Source organism: Cyprinus carpio, chromosome A7, assembly GCF_018340385.1.
Source record: "Cyprinus carpio isolate SPL01 chromosome A7, ASM1834038v1, whole genome shotgun sequence".
NCBI classification, from domain to species: domain Eukaryota; kingdom Metazoa; phylum Chordata; class Actinopteri; order Cypriniformes; family Cyprinidae; genus Cyprinus; species Cyprinus carpio.
The window spans coordinates 16,587,068-16,608,048 of NC_056578.1; the positions used below are offsets into that span (position 1 = coordinate 16,587,068).

A 20,981-nucleotide genomic window follows, 5' to 3' on the forward strand; every position below is an offset into this window, starting at 1 on the left:
CTGAGAGATCACGCTGACATAGCTGAGGTTCCCTCAGACAGACCGTCTGCATCACAAACACTAATTTCACAGCCTTGACTAGTTTATTAGAGAGCCAGTGAGCTCTGGTAGTTTACAGACCTATGTGGATAAAGCAACCCACATACACACACAGAGCTCGCTGGGGGTTAAGGGCCTTGTTATTCACAAACATGGAAAGATAAGTACGCTGCCTGCTTTCCATTTGAACATTGTCATGCTAGTGTGCACGTACATAGTTGCATGCTGTTTTTTATATACTGCCACAGTCTGTCAGAATGTTGGCCTGATCAGTCAAATGTCCTATAAATAAAAAAAGGTAACACATTTAAGTATACAGACCAATTCTCACTATTAACTAGTTGCTTGTTAGCATGCACATATTCTGCATGACCATATTCTATATCCCTGTTCCCATCCAATATCTAAACTTAACAACTACCTTACTACTATTAATAAGCAGCAAATTAGGAGTTTGAGGCAAAAATCGTAGTTAATAATAATTTATTATTATTAGTTATAGTTATAGTTATATAAGTTAATAGTGAGAATTGCACCTTAAAATAAAATGTGACCAAAAAAAAAGGTAAATTAGTAAGTAAATATGTCAATTCCTATGTTAATGAAAAAAGTTTGAATTCAGTGTTTTTGCAATTACCTTTTTATTTTTTTTATTTTTTTCATAATAGATAGATGAATAGTTTCAAGTTTGCTTTTTTCCACAGTCAAAAGTGTCCTTAGATACACTGAAAATTTTTCAAAAAACAGTTTGGCAATTTTCCAGAGCCTTGATCCATGTAAAGTTTATGCTTTTCTGTTGTCCTGTGACGCACTCAGTGAATAGCAGCAGATAGTTGTGAAAAGACAGAATCATAATAAGAGTCTCATTGCAAGCGGAAAGCACTGAGAAAGAAACATGTGGCTCTAAGAAAAAAAAAGACTTCCATAACTCTATAGAAATTCTTTAAAGCTATCTTGAAAGTGTGACTGACCTTCATTCTTGAACTGTGCAGCAGAGTAGTGTAAAGAAATACACAATCATCACTACTGCTTAAATGGAAAAAGTAATCTGTTATTATCACTTACTCTCAAAACATTTTTTTCTCCATGCAATATAAAAGAAGCAGAAGAAAAATGATCTTAATTTATGATCTGTTCTCTAAAAACAGGCCTTGTCTGATGTCTTATGCAATTTTACTTCTTGAGTAAATCCTAATTTAGGATTTTTTTTTTAGATGTTTTGCTGGAATACTGAGTATTATTTTGTATAATGCTTTCAATGCTTGAAAATTCTTGTGGGTCATAGCTTGTTTTGTTTTGATTTTAAATAAAATATTTACTGTTTCTTTCTGTAGTGCATTTTATTTGTTTTTATGAGAATTTGCAGTTAAAAGTACAGCATGCAAATCAGCAAATGTTATTTTCTGATTCCATTACACACACATACAAACACCCACATGCACACACACACAATGACACACAAAGTGAATTGTCACTGTCATCAGTGAAGCTTGATGGTGAGGGAGAGAAATTCTACTGCACATTGCAGGCAGCTGTCAGAACGTATCAATTTATCTCTCATCCCTTGTTGACCCTCATTATAACTGCTCTGTTTATGTCATTATCTGCCAATCTGATGGGAACTGACACTCTTGACTGCTAACATTAGGCACCATGCTTTGTGGATGTGCGCATTTATGTATTTTAGCTTTAAAAGGGAGTTCATGAATGTGTGCAAATAAGCATGTCTATTTCTGTATCCTGAGGTTTGAGTAAGTGTGCGAGTTACCAGAATAGTTGTCAGTATTTCTGAATGAGTGTGTGTTCGTGGGCATGTATTTTCGTGCCCATGTGCATGTGTGATAAAAAAGGTGTCAGTGTTGGCAGTCCACAGAGAGTGAGATTTCTCAGGTTTAAATAGAAAAGTTGAGACTCTGCACTGGAATATCCATCCCAGCGAAAGAAAGAAAGACACTAGTATAATCCTCCTGAAAATACAAGCTTAGAGCAACATGAACTTCTGTGTTGATCCAGCCAGGCTTGTTAGTACTGGTTTGGTTAGAGAAAATTTGTAATTGTATGTCTGTCTTTCTCTTTGTTCATCTGTCTTTTAGTGCTGCAAGATTAATCGTTAAAAGATCATGATACTGATCATGCAATCTTATTCCTTATTGATAATGATTCAGCTATGTCTATTACGCCTGTTTCACATGGCAAGCAACAGAGTGTGAGCATATTTTGTTGCTGCTCATGTTAATCAACGAGGGCTTGCGGTCACACTTCCGATGTGAGCACCCATTCATTAATATGGGCAGCAACACACGCTGCTCACACTCTGCTGTCACTTGCGATGTGAAACTGGCAAAGACTTATTTATCAGCTAATGTAAGTAAATCTTCGAAAGTTGGATCATCACATGCAACATTCAAATTTGCATTCGCTTTACCACTGATCCGGAGAGAGCAGCAAACAAGAAACAAGTCTTAGATAGATAGATAGATAGATAGAGAGAGAGACTGAATGAATGAGCATATCTGTCTGTCGTTCTTTCTGTTCTTTTTATCATTCTATCAATTTGTTGTTCTATCTGCCATTTTATCTGTCTAAATACATATAAAAATGTGAGTGTCTGATTAGCATGTTTGTTTGTGTTTTATAATGTCATCAAGGAAATAAATAAATGTCTGTGGTGCTCTGAACCACTGTAAATATTTTGAATGATTTCTTTGTCTAATGACATCCAGAGGGGGGGAGCCAAATCAACACGGATAGCAAAGATAACAGAATTCTTGATTTCTTTACAGTATTTGTAACTGTGCATCTCTATACCCTGATTGACTGTGAAATATGTTCCTATCAGATGTTAAAACCAGCACCCTGGTTGTGCTGTAGATTATACAGCACAAATCCTTTTCCACACCACCCTTGATCTGTCACACTGCTTCTCTCCACATGACCCACCACAGCCACAGAGGAAGCCCTCCATTGCCATTTAATTAACACAGCTTTTGGTTCAGCGATTAACAGGCAGCAGAAATGCATAAGGAGGTCTGGAGTGAATGTGTCACAGCTGATTAAAGAGAATGAGAGGAGGGACAGGCAGAGCACAAAAGCCTTACCAAAGACCTCCCTCCTCACAGGACCTACAAGAGCACAATGAGTCATAGGCATGATCAACACAGCAGCACTGTCTGTGTCGGTAAAAAAAAAAAGATGTTCATACGTACTATTTATATAGTGTTCTGCCTATATTTTACGTTTAATGACTAGTAAATAAAGAGCCACTGGTGTGATTCGTTTATATGATAATAGCGGAGTTGCTTTTTCAATAATGTATGAGCTAAGATATGCTAAATACTGAAGACTTATGTCATATCCTGTGCAGTAGAGTTTTTAGTGCAAGACATGAACAGTAAGGAATTGTATCTGTAAAGAGCACCTTTGGTTAAATCATTGATAGGTTATATTTTTCTTTTACCGTATGCTTCTCTTGACACTGGACTATCTTTGTATACACAAAAGGACCTCTAGTAAGTTTCATCTCTGTTGGCGCTATACTCTCACTGTGGCACATCTTTTTTGTGAGGTTTCCAAATTAATCTTGTTTTTGTCCTCCTGCAGCACCTTGGATGATGAGGGCACGAACCTACGACAACAGAAGCTGGACAGACAGGTGAGTCTTCCTTTGGTTTCTTTTCAGCACTGTGTTCAGACAGTTCTGCTCAAAGGAAATTAGATAAATAAATAAATAAAAAAAACGAACAAAAGAAAAACCGGCAGAAACAGAGCAATGAGAGCGAAACCGTTCATTGAGGAGTCACGTCACGGAAACGTATTCTCAAGACAGTTTAAAGAAAATGGCTTTGATAAGATTCCATATGCCAGCAGTCCCTTTGCCTTGAGTTATGTGCTGTTACTTCAATAGACGGCCCAGATAGCTTTGAAAACTTATGCCAAGATTGATTCTTTCAGTTAGCCAGACTCGTTCCTCTGTGGTCTTCATTAGCCTTGTAGTTTGCATTTGAAATGCTGATAATCCTTTGTTATTTAACACACTAGACTCTATGAACGGCAGATGGGTTCCTTGGAAACCTTCACAAAGTTTTTAGACAGTCCATGTTTGTTACTCTGTGAGTTAGTTATTCTTTGCCACAAGCATATAATTTGGCTCAAATTTCTTTAGAATGGTTTTTTAGACAAAATGTGGCTTCAGGCATAAGGTACAGACACTTTGAATTAAACCCTGACCAGGACCAGTGTAAAACACTGCAGGAATGTAGGAATTTAGGAAGGATTTTAAATTTATTTATTATAATTATTATTTATTTTTATTTTATTATTATTATTATTTATTTATTTATTTTGCAGTGACTTGCTGGCTGTACATTTATCCTGCTCTTTACAGCTATAGCAAATAAATAAATAGGTGGACATAAAATTTTCAAGTTGAAAATATTTAAATATCTTTTTTGTAGATTAGTTTGAATCTTAAACTAAGAAAAATAGTCCATTACAACATACATTTTAAAGCAGTCAACCTAGCAACAAGACGAACACTGCAACAGGAGTTTTTTTTATTAATGATCTTAACTAACGATCTAATTATTATTAAGCTGCTTTGTATTGACTAGTTAGCTAACATATTTAGTTGTAGTGTCTTCCATTGTGTTAACCTCTTTATTTGTGTCTCACATTGGTTTATTGTTTTTTCAACCATAGTTATTGTTTTCTTGCTTAACTGAGTTTTATGCTCACCACATATGATATAATTCAAAAGTTTGGGGTCTGTAAGATTTTTTTATGTTTTTGAAAGATTTAATTTGTTTGATGATCTGAAACATTGAAGTGTGACAAACATGCAAAAAAATAAGAAATCAGGAAGGGGGCCAGCACTTTTTCACACCACTGTGTGTGTATATTTTTTTATTTTTTTTTTTTTTTATATATATATATATATATATAAAATATTATTACGGATGTCCTTCAAAGTCGTTTGTACTACAGTGAGTTGCTACTGTAGCTGTTTTTTTTTTTTCAGAAATTACATTTCTTATTTAACATGATTATTATGAGATTTCGTTCATAATTCAACATGATTAGAAATTAATCTTGAAATACTAGTGACATTTAGTAAAATAGTTGCAAGTAGCAGTATCGAGATCAGGGTATCTGTGTTATTCATACAGATGTAGTTGGTTTGCATTCAAATTTCAGACAGATATAAAAAGATTTAGTGATGTATTCTCAAAGTATCAGAACTACAGAGCTGGGACAGATTTAGGGTGTTAGAGGAGACAGAAAGAGCATCCGCCTCAGCCTTGAAGTCTTTTTTCAGATAAAACTGAGAGCTCAGAATTTTTAGTCCGTCAAAGTCCTTCCTCTCTTCAGCTGTCCAAAATATCTAGAGGTGGGCTGTAGATTGGAGATAGGATTTTAATGAGCTGAGAACCTATGGAGCGCAAACCTTCATGTTCCTTGCCTCTGCAGTGGGGAAATTTAGAGGATATCTCCTCGAGGGTGCTTTGCATCTGTTTGTCTGCTGTTATGTTGTAAACTCCAGAGGTTTCTGCAGCTGGATAGGGAGACACGCATATTTTGCTCCAAATCTCAACTCAAGCCAATAGGTTAAGCCCACAGCACTCGGCTGCTCTTTAATGAACCTCCCACACTCTGATTCCATGTTTATTGCCTGTCCGCTTTGCATAATAACCTTGAAGGAGCCAAGCCTGAAATTGTTGAGCATCACCTTAGCCAGCCTCTTTGTGCTCTCTATGGCCTCAGGAGTCTTTGACCATTGCATTTCAATGATTTTTAAGGTGATGCATGAGCGCATATTCCAAGCAGTCTCTTTCAATGATACGGAAATTGTTATGGTTTATTTGGCAGTGCTGTTTAACATCAGCTCTGAGAACAGTGGAGAGCACAGACGGCGAACGTGTTTAGGCAATGTGTTAGCAGATAAACAACTTTTTATTAGAACATCAATATGGAGATCTGTGTGCACTGCACAAAGACATGTTTCCCCAAGCAACAAGGTACCGCCAATAGAACAAGCTTTGAATAGAAGCCCCTGAGGGAGATGCAATCTTGTAGGAACATGAAGCATTATTAAAAACACATGAATTCATTGTCTTTGTGTAAGGATGACACATTTTAGAGCCAAACCAAATCATAGGATTCTAATCAAAGGATTTTAGCTTTTGTTTTAATGCTACTGTATCTCTACGATATTATGAAAAGAAGACTGTGTATTGACACAGATTGCACAAATCTGTTTGATTGCCGATTCACAACCTCTTGATTTGATTTGATTCTGATTTTGATTTGTTTGGATATATATAAGGTACAGTGCATGTCAGTTTTTCTTAATGAAAATGATCTCTTATTACTGTGCATTACTATAGGGTTAAAGGTTAAGATTAACCAAATTCATGGCTATTTATTTATTTTTAGATATAATGATCAACACTCAAATTAAACTAGAGTTGTGTTCAATCATTTAAATGGAATAAATCCAGTTTTATGTAAACTTTTTAATGGTATAATTGTTTCAACGTTCTACAATGTACATTTAAACTCATTTTCCCTCATTTTTAGAAGTATTTTCTAAAGTTGCAAATAAAACAATTATTGGGGTACGTTTTACAAGAAAATTCTGTTTCAGTCTTATTACTTCAAAATTTCATGTTTAATTCATGTTTATTATTATTTGCAATTTCTTTGTGAAATTTACTGCCAACTTCTGAGTGAAATGTTTCTACATTGATTTTTTTTCTAGTATACAATAAATAAGACATCACTAACAAGTTAAAATATAATGAATATTTAATATAGTGTTTTTATTTATCAAACCTCTCCTTTCTAGTGTTTTTTTTTTTTCAGTTTACTAATGAGCATTAAATGGCTTTCCTAAAGTTAAAACCTTTTATTGTTTTTGTGATATTTGTTGAATATCACACACAAAGCACAAAGGTTAGTCAGGGGTGTGTTTAGAGATTTGGGGGCCCTAAGCAAGTGGACCCTAGGGGTTCCCCTTGGTAGAAATTGCGATGGTTTGCGTGATGCCTGAACACACTACTGAGCTTAGTGTGATTACTGAATGAGAGACATACTGCAAATAATGTTTAGTAAAGTTTTGTTCATGTCAACAGAAAACAGCACAGACAAAAATAAACATTTTGTAATCAAAATGAAGAGTGATTAAAATCGATGCATCAATATTGTTAACTAATGAAAATTAAGAAAAGGCTTAATATATGGATTTTTGCTGCTGGTGTGTTTCTGCTTGCATAATCCGTGGGTAATAGGTTCCTTTTTCTCTTAAGGATTTTCCATTTGCACACCCACCAGCTAGCACAGGGGAGGATGTTTTTCTGCCTGACTGGACAGACCTGCTGTTGGTCTCAAGCCCACTATAAGCACAAGGATTCCTTTAATGTTTAATAGACTCCAGCACTGGGATCTCCCCAGAACTCTTGGCTATAGCTGTACATAATGTCAGGTTGCTGCGAAAGTGAAGAATGTTGTGTGGGGAAACCCATGCTGGGATGAACATGCAGTCGTGTGTGAAGGGAAGGCATGTTTCAGTGGCTGGTTTTAGCTCTAGGACGTTGAAAGTTTTATGAAGAAGCGACACAGTCTGTGCGCTCCAAGTGGTTCTTTATGTGGCTCCATTCCATTGTTGTTGAAGCTCAAAAGTTTCCAAGGTTTAAACATTATTTCAGTGCTCATCTTCTTTTTCTGACTTTGTTACTTATTCTTTTCATTGATGAACCACATTCATTGATGGAGAGGAGAACCACTGCTTAAAATTCGTTTTTAGTTTGTGAAGAATTGAATGTCTTCATTAGAGTAAATGTCTAAGAGTGACTTGTCTACTTGAGGTCAGTTACAGATTTGTCTAGGTTAAATTATAAAATGGAAATCTCTTCAGTGCTGTAAGTCATGGAGCTTTGGTTGAGCGGTTGAGAAAGATCACTTCCTAAGTTGGCTTAGCCCTTTTTAGATATGTTAATGTTTTTGAAAGAAGTCTCCTATGCTCACTGAGGCTGCATTTATTTGACCATACAGTTAAACAGTACTATTGTGAATTAATACAATCTGAAATAACTTTTCTATTTTAATATAGTTTAAATTTATTGCTGTTATGGCAAAGCAAAATTTTCAGCAGGCATTTCACCAGTATTCATTGTCACATAAATTTTCAATGTTAAAAACAGTTGTGCTGCATAATACTTAATAAACAAACCATTATTATAATCAATTTTAAAAACCAGATTAGATTCATAAAACACAGTGTTGAGTAGAGTGTTTAAAAGAACAGCATTTATTTGAAATAGAAAAATTTTGTCACATTATAACATATCTTTACATCTTTACTGTTAAAATATGATGAAGTTTTTATGTCATATAAATGCAACTAATCCATCTTTTATTAATATATTTGTATATAATGGATATTCAAATGAATTACTGTAATGCAGAATATTATGACTTACATGAGGAGTAATACAGAATAGCAAAATTAATTACACAAGCATTCAGTTTATGATTATTATTAAGATTTCTTTAGCTTATAAGTTGTTTAGGTTTTCAAAAAATGCTGCAGATGCTTTTCACATCTCTGCACAGCAGTATCCTTCTGCGATTAAGTTTTTGATATAGAAAGAAATGTATTATTAGGCAGCTGTGGCCTAATGGTTAGAGATTTGGGCTTGTACCCCAAAGGTCGCAGGTTCGAGTCTCGGTGCTGGCAGGAGTTGTAGGTGGGAGAGAGTGAATGAACAGTGCTCTCTTCCACCCTCAATACCCATGGCTGAAGTGCCCTTGAGCAAGGCACTGAACCCCCAGTTGCTCCCCTGGCGCTGGATATAGCTGCCCACTGCTCCGGGTGTGTGTTCACGGTGTGTTCACTTCTCACTGCTGTGTGTGTGCACTTGGATGGGTTAAATGCAGAGCACCAATTCCGAGTATGGGTTACCATAGTTGGCAAATGTCACAACTTTCACTTTCACTTCTTTCACTTTCACATTCCTGTGTCATGAGTCCGGGCCCTGCGTTTCTCCCTCTCATCACCAAACTTGCCATCTCCCGTCCTCCCCGACTCCATTCCCCAAACTCCACACACCTGTCACTTATTGCACCTCAGCTGTTTCTCATTGTCATTGACTATTTATACACCACACTCCCACCACTCTGCCTGGTTGAATTGTAATTGTAATTATTTGTTTGAAGGTTTGATGCAAGCTCTTGTGCCATATTTGTATCCCTATCCTGTCATTTGGTTTGTAACCTGTTTTGTTTCTTTTGTCTGCCTTTCTGTTTATTAAATTAATAAGAAGTTTCTCCTGCATTTGGACCCAGACCCTGTTATTCTATGGTGCTCCCTTACCGCACTAGAGGGACCAGAGTATTGAGGAGTACGCCAGAGACTTCTTTGGAGTGGCTCATCGGTTGGCAATGGAGAAGACCGGCTTCATGGTCGTCTTCTGGGGAGGCCTGGCTGAGCCCTTCAAGTCCCTGATGCCATTCTGGGTCCCCGAGGAGTCTCTGGAGAACTACATTAACCTGGTTCTGCATTTGAGCGGCTCAGCCTTCAGGGTGGAGTTAGCTGAGGAGCCCGCTCACAGTTCTCCCGAAGCAGCAATCTAAGGGCCGTCAGAGGGCTCGTCTGCTGCACTCAGTATCTCACGCACGTTACCGGAGCATCCCAGGCTGATATGCAGCATGCAGCAACCCCCGCTGAAGTCGAAGCTAACTGCGTGGTCTGCTCACAAAGCCCCTGAGGCAGCGGTGCCCACTCACAATCCTCTCAAGGTGGCAGTGCCAGCTGATGTTCCCTTCAAGGCAGCAGAGCTCGCTTCAGGCCTTCCCGAAGTGGCGGTGTCCGCTCACAGTTCTCCCGAGGTGGCAGTGTCTGCTCACAAAGCTCCAGAAGTGGTGGTGTTCACTCACAGCTCCCCTGAGGTGGCGGTGTCTGCTCACAAAGCTCCAGTAGCGGCGGCGTCCGCTCACAGTTCTCCCGAGGTGGCAGTGTCTGCTCACAAAGCTCCAGAAGTGGTGGTGTCCACTCACAGCTCCCCTGAGGTGGCGGTGTCTGCTCACAAAGCTCCAGTAGCGGCGGCGTCCGCTCACAGTTCCCCCGAGGTGGCGGTGTCCGCTCACAAAGCTCCAGTAGTGGCGTTGTCCGCTCACAGTTCCCCCGTGGTGGCGGTGTCCGCTCACAAAGCTCCAGAAGTGGCAGTGACCACTCACATATCTCTTGAGGTGGTGGAGTCCGCTCACAGTTCCCCCGAGGTGGCGGTGTCCGCTCACAAAGCTGCATATGAAAGAGCAAGTGATTCACACCTTTATTTCAACCTCCACAAGCAATACAGAACTACACCCAAACCCCAACCCCCTCCAGCTGGACTGAATCCAGTAAAAAAAAGTGGTGTAACATAAACCAGCGAACTGCAGAATACACACATATGTATTAATCATTATATGTTATTTATTCTATTATTATCAAATAACAAAAAAAAAAACACCACAATCCAGGATTTCTGAAATCACCGACTACCTTCTACCACTGGACTATGGATTGATTAACTTGACCAAACTTCCCTTTTCCATTGCGTGTTTGTGCACACAAGACAGATGCCTTCCTCATTCATCTCACTTCGCAATAATAAAACCCGTATATTAAAGCAGAAAATTCCTGATAGTTTATTATAACAATCAATACACAAAAAAATATGCCTAATATATATATATATATATATATATATATATACATATATATATATATATATATATATATATATATATATATATATATATATATATATATATATAGTTTTTTTTTTTTTCATATGAACTGAACTGCCAGTGATTACGCTGCTTTATGATGCTGCTTTTGTAGAATACTTATACTTACAAAAAAGTATATGCTTTTGAAGAATACTTAGACTTAGACTTTTAGCACCGATGGTAATAGCACCGTTCATTTTTCAACCTCACATAAAAATTATTAATGGAACAAAAACACATTTTTTGCATGGATTCAGTCTTATATGTATTATATGTAGCTTATTGTGTATATAAACCATCAGTTTCTGACACGGCAAAGCTAAACTGCACCTGCTTTTAGAGCTTTGCATTTAAGCCCGAGCTCGACATGTTCATGTAGACACAGACGACAGAAAGCGCATCCTGCTTGTTTTCTCTATTTTACAGAAGCACAACGTTTCGTTGATATTCATGTGAGTGTACACAAAAATAAGGGTACACCATTTACAGTTCAGAATGAAATATTAGTCTTATCTGTATAAGCAAAAATGGTGGCATACTTCAAGTTTTTTCCACTGTTATGAAGAACAGAATGAAGTGATCGCACTGGCGCCGCCTCTGTGTATTACAGTAACTTCACTCTCCGCACAAACGCTTAGATATACGCCTAAAAGGGCACTTTTAAATGTTTAAACTAACATTATAATATGCTTTGTGTTCTATATCTACAGATTTTATTTTAAGCAAGTCGTGATTATTTTTAGAAGACTAAATTGATCAAACGTGATCAACTCAGAATTAAAAAAGTTCCAAACATTTTTCTAAATGAATTAATTATGAAACGATAAGAAATATAACTTTTCAATTAAAAACAAAACGTATCTATTTTAATGGCGAGAGAGAAAAGAGATATGGGCTCCAGTCGGTCTCGGGCTGAGGATACTGGTAAGCTGTTGGCCAAGGGCTGCTATAGGCTTAGGCTTGAGGCCCATGCAGGGCTTTACCTGATTTCTGTGATTGGAAACAAATGTTGTGAATCAGGGGTTGTTTTCTAATTAAATGACAAAATTCTTAAGTTTTATTGTGTTGTCTAATTCGTTTATTTATTTTTACTATTATTTACATTTTATGGATTTCCCCAATCTCCCGCACGGCCAAATTCTGTATATGAAACCGTATTATTTATTTATTTATTTTAATATATAAACATGTTTTAATTAATACAAAGGAACGATAAAAAGTGATACATTTCTTAATTCGTGGTCATAATTTTCAGTATGTCATGGACTCTGTATATGGATATAAAATGTTAAAAAAAGGCCAGATAACGAATAAATATGTGTGACCTGCTGAAATAAATATGCAAATTATTAAATGTAAGTTTCAAGCCTTTCATAATTTGTGACATTAATCTCAAAAAAATGCCAAAATAAACTATACAAATACTACAACACTATAACACGCAAATAAACCACATTTTCAATCGTTTTATTTTTTATGGCATAATGCACACATACTTAAATGTAATCTATATATTCCAAGATAATATCCCATTTTTTGTATGTTTTCTAGTTTTTCATTTTGCAGGTTTAGCCTATTAATCTTGAGTTCTCACAACTTATTTTGTTCAAGGTTTTTTTTTATTGTTTATTTATTTATTTATTTTTGTGGTGTGAGTCAGAGATAATTGCGACACAAAGTCTCATGAACGTGCAGCCTTGTACACATCAACATGTATGCTTGTACAGTGGACCAATGGCCAAGGTGAGGATTTTTCGTTCTAAAACTTTCATTAGCCTGTAGATCGAAATCAAAGCCCCTTAATACAACATTAAGAAATTGTGTCATTTTAATGGTTTCATAATGAATGTTTAATAACCATAACCTGCAGTAAGAGCCTTTGTGTAAATTACTTTTTTATGCATTATACTGCAGCCTATATGACTATCTCACGTTTTGAAATGAAATTTCTAAAAATATCACATTAATTTTCCAATGATTTTTAAGGTTGTTATAATGTTATATTATAAAGTTATTTTTGTTTTATTTTGTTATTTGATCTCCATTTACAAAACAAAATATAATTGCAATCAGTTTGCAAACTGTCCCTTTGCGCTACTTGGCAGTTTCGTGAACGACTTTAACACGTGACTGACTTGCAGTTAACACCGTGGCCCTACTTCTACTTTACAAAACTCAAAATAACAAAAAAACGTTGTCCACCTACTGTAAGTGCAATACATCATTTGAATCTGTGAAGGGTCTACTTTTATTTGTGTACACTCAAAATATCAACAAAACGTTGTGCTTTTGTAAAATAAAGAAAACAAACAGTATGTGCTTTCAGCTGTCTCAGTCTCTGCGAACTTCTCTCTGAAACGCGTCACTAAAATGAACCAAAACTCAGCTAATACTTCACACACAGACATGAGAAACATATCTATGTTTCTACAAAGCTTGAAGTGTCTGCTTTTAAATGAAGTATTATCAAATTTACTTGTTGAATGTACAAATGTTCTCTAATGAAGTAATCCATATGAAACCAACGCAAGTTCCATTCTTTCCCGTCTGAGCTCATTATCTGTAATGTAACGCGGCGTGTGCTGTTCATACAGTAATCATTCAACTGAGATGCGCGAATGTGTAAACACCCTCATCACTTCCGTAAACAAAGCAATATCCATTTTTAGCATTCAAATATGCACTGTATGTTCATTAATACTGTTTTCAAATGTCATCAGAACTGTTTTCAATTTATTAAGTTTTTTTTTATTAAGTTGTCTTTAATGCTCACACAGTTAAGCCAGAATACACATATACCCTACACTCAGCAAGCAATGTTGTACATAAAACACTGTACAGGCACATTTAAAGATACATTTTTCATTGTTAGGCAGGTTTAAGAATGTTTAGTTTTAGAAATGGATTAAATCTTTGTCAAGTTGCTGTTTTCATACCTTTGTAATATTTTTCAGTCAATATTCAATTACTGAAAGAACTACAATTCTCACTTTGTAGTGTATTTTTTTTTAGGTTTGATATGTTTTCAAAATAACTTAAAAGTAAAGTAATTATAAACCATAACACTTTATACATAAATTAACCAACAATGTAACCAAATTAAAACTAACAATAAATAAACATAAATTCATAGTAAATCACCTTTTTTGAGTAACTTACTCAACACTGCTAATGTAATGTAATGTTTGGCTGTACAACGACTGCACACTATAAAGATCACATGTGTCTGTTAATGTGTGTTTGTAGCGAGCTTTATTGGAACAGAAGCAGAAAAAGAAACGTCAGGAGCCCCTGATGGTGCAGTCTAATCTGGACGGGCGCTCTCGAGTGCGCAGGACCCGGCAGTCTGAAGAACAGGCTCCCCTTGTGGAGAGCTACCACAGCGGCAACAGCAGCACCATCTATCACGGTACAAAATACTGTACAGTTCAAAGCCACACAGCAAAAAAATAAAAATAAAATAAAAAAATAAAACTTTCATATAATATTTCAAATAACTATAATGCCACAGCGACTTAAGGGTCATGTTCACTCTTGAGGGCATGAGACATTATTCCAAGCTGTCATTATGCTGACATGCCAATATCGACCCAAGCTGCTCAAACAGAGTGGCTCACAAAGGCCGGTGATTGAAAATGGAAATGCTTTGTTTGCTTATTGTTCGGCAAACAATGCTGCCATTCTTCGCACTGCCAGCAGTACTGGCTTGAGTTACTCTATTGATCTCTGTCCCAGACTGCTCAGTGCTAGATAAACTCTTCCTACAAAGTCAATGCAGACCTCAATCATCTATATTAAAACATTTGCTAGTGTCAGGGGTCTTTCCTCTGAACCAGTGGTTCCCAATCCTGGTCCTGGAGAACCCCCAACACTGCATATTTTAGATGTGTCCATATTCAAACACACCTGATTGAACTCATCAGCTCAATTAGTGAAGACTTCAAGACCTCAAATGTGTGTGTCAGATAAGAGAGACACCAAAAGCATGCAGTGTTGGGGGTTCTCCAGGGCCAGGATTGGGAACCACTGCTCTGAACTATGAGAAGCCTTTTCGTCATTTTGGACGACTTGTGAGCAAACTTTATTTTTAGCCGTACATGCTGCATTGTCATGCCATGTTTCTGTTTGGCGTTATGGCTACATTGTTTGTATTACATACCTATTTAGTTTAAAGTCCTTTGCACCAGTCTTATTTTAGTATTATTCATATAATACTATTGTAGTGTTTAAAATTTTTAATTAGCTTCTAATTCTAATATTATTTTTAATATTATCAGTTTTAGTTTAAGTTTTGTCATTTTTATGAGAACTTAAACTTTTGTTTTATTTCAGTTAGTTGTCGACTTTTTATTCCAGCTTTGTTTTAATTACCGGAAACTATTTTTTAATAGTTTTTGTTTTAGTTAACAGCACTTCTTTGCATACTGTAAGCAGTCTTTGAATGCTTATTATGACATGGCAATGAATTTGGGGAAGTTCTGACTGTGTCAGAAATTTAGGGCCACATTCCTGCAGTGTGACCAATCCTACGACCTCCGTCTAGTGAAGAATCAGTAGAAGTTATTTACAAGCTGAGGGACATGTTACATTTTTTCAGTTTTTACGATGCCACACATTTTGTGGATAGAGTTTAACTGGTATTGAAACCAGAACATTCCCATAAATCATCATTCAGTTGATGCTGATCCTTTGACACCTGTGCTGTGGGACTGTTGTATTCCTCACAGGCTTGTGTCTTGTTATTAAATATAGGAATGTCCGTTGATACTAGCGGTATACAGTATTATGAATAATTTACAGTGTTTCCCTCAGTGTTGTGCTGTCTCATCCAGCATGAGCTTCAGTGAACTGGAACTTTAGTTGATTATGCTGTGCATATTATTTTCTCCTTTGTACATTTGTGTTTGTCAGCCCTGTTGGATGATATGAAGTGGCATGTATACCTCACAAGGTGCATTTGCACAGATTATTTTGCTGCACAATGGGGCATACAGTAAATACATTTACACAAAAATCATAATTGCAGAGGCGATGTTATTGCATGAAATTATATAAATAAATATATAAATAATAAATAAATAATCAATAATTAATAAATAATAATAATAAATATAAATAAAAATCTGAAATTATTATTAAATTGATTAAAATGTCATAATTTTGTCATATCCAGTTCTATAAAAGCTCAATTACGTGCCTTTGTGTAATTATCAGGTTTGATAATTTGTGTGAATGAGACACAGTGCATGGGAAATGCAAACAGACTATAATAATTTCTATAATGTTTATAATATGATTTTTAACATTTTACATTTTTGCATTTACTTTACATTTTTAATTGTGGATTTTATTTTACTTATTAAGCTTTGATAATGATTAGGCCCTACAATTTAAATGACAACAACAACGTTTAAGGGTTTCATTGCATCTTTATGCAGAATTTGGGGGCGATACAGAGCCTGAACAGAGCAGGGTTTACTCACCTGTGAATTGACGCCTTCAGTCTCTCAAAGCATGAATAACAAAAAGTAACTTCATTGTTTAACTCTGCGTCACCCTCTCCTTTCAAAAATAGCAAGTCAATGTCTCTGTGGTTTCTTTCCATAACTAAACCATTGATCACATTTCTCTCATTCTGAAAGGCTTGTCTCTTTATGCCTTTCAGTGGTAGTGATGTACTGTAGCTATTGACAAGTTTCAAACTGACAGTGCAGTGCTTCCCACAGGTTTGAAATATACTTGCGGTGGTAGCCAGGTGGAAATCCTCCAAATTTGTCAACTACACCATTAGCATGCATTTGAAATATTAAATTTTTATGAAAAAAAAAAAAAAATAAAAAAGGCCTTTAATCGATTGTGGATGGTTTCATCATCTCGGGTAAATAAAAAAATTATAAGAGGATAAAAAATAATGAAAAACAAAAACGTGTTAAATAATATACGGCTCGGCCAGGTAAAGTCTATGTGTGGGAAGCACTGCAGTGATATGCACTTTTATGAATCCTCACAGATCTGTTGCTTGAAGGAAGCACAGCAGTTCATGGCCTTGAAGGACAGTTAAAAGAAGCAGACTGTGAGATGGAATGAATTGTGCCTCAAAGCTTTGATTTCACAGTTGTTCTGACAGCCACTGAATCCCCTTCAATTAAAATTGCATCTAGGGGTGTATGGTAGCAGTGGAATATTTTTATTATTATTATTTTTATTATTATTATTATTGTGCTTGTAGACATCTTCTGTGTGTAAGCTTTGTTTCTGCTTTGTGTCTTTGCTAACTTTTTCTTCTCCTCATATACTTTAACGCATTTCCTATTTTCCTTTTTTTGTTTTATTTTTTATTTATTCACTTTTTTTGTATTCTCTCACTATCTTCTCTGCTCCTGCTGGCTCATCCTGCACCTCCTACATTAGTACAAGAAGCGGAACAGGAAGAAGTTAAAGCTGTAGCAGAGATTCAGGCCCCTCGCTCGGCTAAAAAAACCAAGCCTCCTACCTCCACTCCTCAGACTGGCAGCGCCAAGAAGGAGAAAAAAGGCAAGCACAAAGGTCAGCTGAGCAGCCTGTTAACCATCAGGCCCAGCATGTGCACGAAAGCTGTGTGTGTGTGTGTGTGTGTGTGTGTGTGTGTGTGTGTGTGTGTGTGTGTGTGTGTGCGCGTGTGTTTAACTGTGTGTAAAAGACATTTGTGCCATCCAGTGATTCAGTTTGTGTCATGATCAGCGTAACACAGATTGAGGATTTTCATATGCATCACAACAACATGCAAAAAGATTTGTTTGTTCCTTCATAAATGTACACTACTGTCAAAAAGTTAAGGATCAGTCAGATTTATTTTTAGAATTTTTTTTTTTTTTAATTTGGCAAGATCATTATTTGATCAAAAGTGACAGTAAAGACTAGTTTTAGAAAAAAAAAAAAATCAAATAAATGCTGTTCTTTTAAACTTTGTTCATCAAAGAATCCTAAAAAAAATTATGGTTTCATGATTTCAATGAAAATATTAAGCAGCATTATTAATATTAAGATTTCATGATTTATGATAATAAGAAATGTTTCCTGAGCACCAAATTAGTATATTCAATTAATTTCTGGAATAAAGTCTACTGAAAATTAAGCATTGTCCTTACAGGAATAAATTGCATTTTAAAATATAAAAAAAGAAAATCAATTGTAACAATTTTTTTATTATAATTTTTACTCTATTTTTGATCAAATACAGTGGTGAAAATATTTATTTGATCCCCTGCTGATTTTGTTAGTTTGCCCACTTACAAAGAAATTTAAGGTCTGTAATTTTTATGGTCTGCTTATTTTAATGGGTAGACACAGAATATCAACCAAAAAATCCAAAAAAAAACCCACATTATATTAATGTTAGAAATTGATTTGCATTTTTGTGAGTTAAATAAGTATTTGATCCCCTACCTACCAGCAAGAATTCTGGCTCCCACAGATTGGTTATGTGCCTATGAACACAGATTAGTCCTGCCACTTTAAGAAGTTACTCCTAATGTCAGTTTGTTAGGCGTATAAGACACCTGTCCACACAATCTATATCTTCCATTCCAACCTCTCCCACCACCATGGGCAAGCCCAAAGAGCTGTCAAAGGATGTCAAAGACAAGATTGTAGATCTGCACAAGGCTTGAATGGGCTGCAAGACCATCAACAAGAAGCTTGGTGAGAAGGAGACAACTGTTGGTGCGATTATTCAGAAATGAAAGAAATACAAAATAACCATCAGTAGGCCTCGGTCTGGATCTCCATGTAAGAACTTGCCTTGTGGGAAGGATGATCATGAGAAAGGTAAGGGATCAGCCCTGAACAACACGGGAGGAGCTTGTTAATGATCTTAAGGCAGTTGGGACCACAGTCAGCAAGCAAAACATTGGTAACACTATGCCACAATGGACTGAAATCCTGCAGCACACGCAAGGTCCCCTGCTCAAGAAGGCACAAGTACAGGCCCATTTAAAGTTTGCCAAAGAACATCAAAATGATTCAGAGAAGATTCTGAGATTCAGAGAAAGTGCTGTGGTCAGATGAGACCAAAATTGAGCTCTTTGGCATTTAACTCGACTCGCTGTGTTTGGAGGGAGAGAAATGCTGACTATCATCCTTACAGCCAAGCACGGAGGTGGAAACATTATGCTTTGGGACTGTTTTTCTGCTGTTTTTCTGGTGTTTTTCTGGGCCATGTACTGTAAAATCTTGGACGAGAACCTCCTTCTGTCAGCCAGAACACTGAAGATGGGTCATGGATAGGTCTTCCAGCATGACTGTGACCCGAAACATACAGCCAAGGCAACAAAGAAGTGGCTCAAAAAGAAGCACATTAAAGCGGTCCTATGATGCCATTTCAGTTTTTCCTTTCTCTTCGGAGTGTTACAAGCTCTTGGTGCATATTGTTCACACAATGAAAGAAGGCGTATCTTTTATTCTCGCAGTTCCCGCCACCGCCATGTTGTGGAGTCGCTGTGTGTTTCGTTGCGAATGCGAAACTACTTTGTTTGGCCTTAAAAAAAAAGAGGACACAACTAGAAATCAGTGGTTCAGTTTTATTTACAACACTGTTCCAGAACAGTTCAAACCAAATATTCAAATGTGTGCTGTGCATTTTATGGAGGATGGTTTCCTGAACCAGTAGCCTACAGTGCTTCTGTGGCACAAAGGCTGTTTCTATAAAGTGGGGCAGTTTCAACTAGGGCTGAAATGATTAGTTGACACTATCGACAACGTCATTAAAATAAAAAAAAAGACAAATATTTTTGTTGTTGAGTAGTCGTTTTATCCCATATGACCCAATGTAAGAGCCTGCAATAACGTGGTTTGACCAGTGTGGCACTGTAGTGCAAGACTGTAATTCAGCCCTCCCAGATGCAATTCAAGAGAAGACGACAGCGCTTCAGGGCAAATGCAGCAGGGCTGAACCTGAGGCTGCTGAGAGGCATTTAGATGATTATGTAAACATTATGTGCGCTTTCCTCTCAATAACGAAATAAACACAACAAAAGCTGACCGTGGTGTGAAAGCAGCAGTCTAAAATGCATCTGATTACAGCGATGTGGATGTTTGCACGAGCTCTGCAGTTCGGTACTCCAGTGAAGTCATGTCACGTTTATTTATATAACGTTAGTACTTTATACAATAGATAGCCTTAAATCAAGCAGCTTTACAGTATTAAACATGAAAAACCAGAGTCAGTGTCGCTTTCAGTTAGAATAACAACCTGATTTTCTGTTATAAAGCAGCTGTCTAGTGTGAAGCTAGCTAATGATAAAATCTTTTTATTAGTGGGGAAAAAAATATTATTTAATTAAAATAATAGTTTGGTTTGCAGAGATCAAAACTTGATCTAGCTCAGGGCTGTTTTGATTATCATAACCCTATAAGGTATTTTAAGAGAGATGTTGTTGTGAAGGTCATCTCATTTTGTGCCAAATACATTTATTTGTATAAATTAATTTTATAATAATTGTAATTACATAATACGATTTTCAAAAGCTGAAGTAATTACCTTTATTTATTTGTTACAATATGTATAACTATATGTAATAATCTATAAATATTTCAACTAATTGCAAAAGCTGAATAATCAAAGTCTACTGATTAATCAGTGAAATAATCAACAATTAATCAACGAAAAAGACAGTATAAGTCATTATAATCAGTAATTATGTCCACACTGGATGCAACAAATGCCTCGTTTGTAATGGGTTTTATTGGTTTTGTCTCGTTTAGTGATGTCTTGATTGCAAACGAATCATTCTATTTAACCAGATCTTCTTAGTGAACCGGTCGAACCAGTTCACCAAATTGAACTGAATCGTTTGAAACGGTTCGCGTATTTGGTATGTACTAATCCACAAATTACTTAAGTTACTCGGTTTATAAACATGCCTGACACTCCCTCTATCCCGAGTTTTTTAGTTACTCCTAACAGTACATTGACTGAGCTGCTAAAAGAGAACCGATGATGGGATGTGCACGAGCAGAGCAGCTGGACTGAATCTTGTCCTGCTGGGAGACGGCATCACAATATGTTAAGGGGCGTAACATTTCCGTCACACGCTTGAGGCATTTGGCCAATCACAACACACTGGATAACTGGCCAATCAGAGCACACCTCGCTTTTTTAGAACGATGAGCTTTGTAAAAATCAAAGCGTTTCA

At 36.5% G+C, this 20,981-nt stretch overlaps 1 protein-coding gene across 4 annotated transcripts in view; it reads left to right on the top strand.

Moving 5' to 3' along the window:
- LOC109111825 (tubby protein homolog) overlaps positions 1 to 20,981 on the top strand; it is an 86,273-nt gene that overhangs the window by 51,936 nt on the left and 13,356 nt on the right. For 3 of the 4 annotated variants that reach the window (XM_042759975.1, XM_042759978.1, XM_042759977.1), the window contains exons 2-4: positions 3,640 to 3,691; positions 14,056 to 14,218; positions 17,221 to 17,355. In XM_042759975.1, coding sequence (XP_042615909.1) covers positions 3,640 to 3,691; positions 14,056 to 14,218; positions 17,221 to 17,355 — 350 coding nt within the window. The remainder of the gene's footprint in view (positions 1 to 3,639; positions 3,692 to 14,055; positions 14,219 to 17,220; positions 17,356 to 20,981) is intronic. The other variant, XM_042759976.1, reaches the window with a different exon arrangement.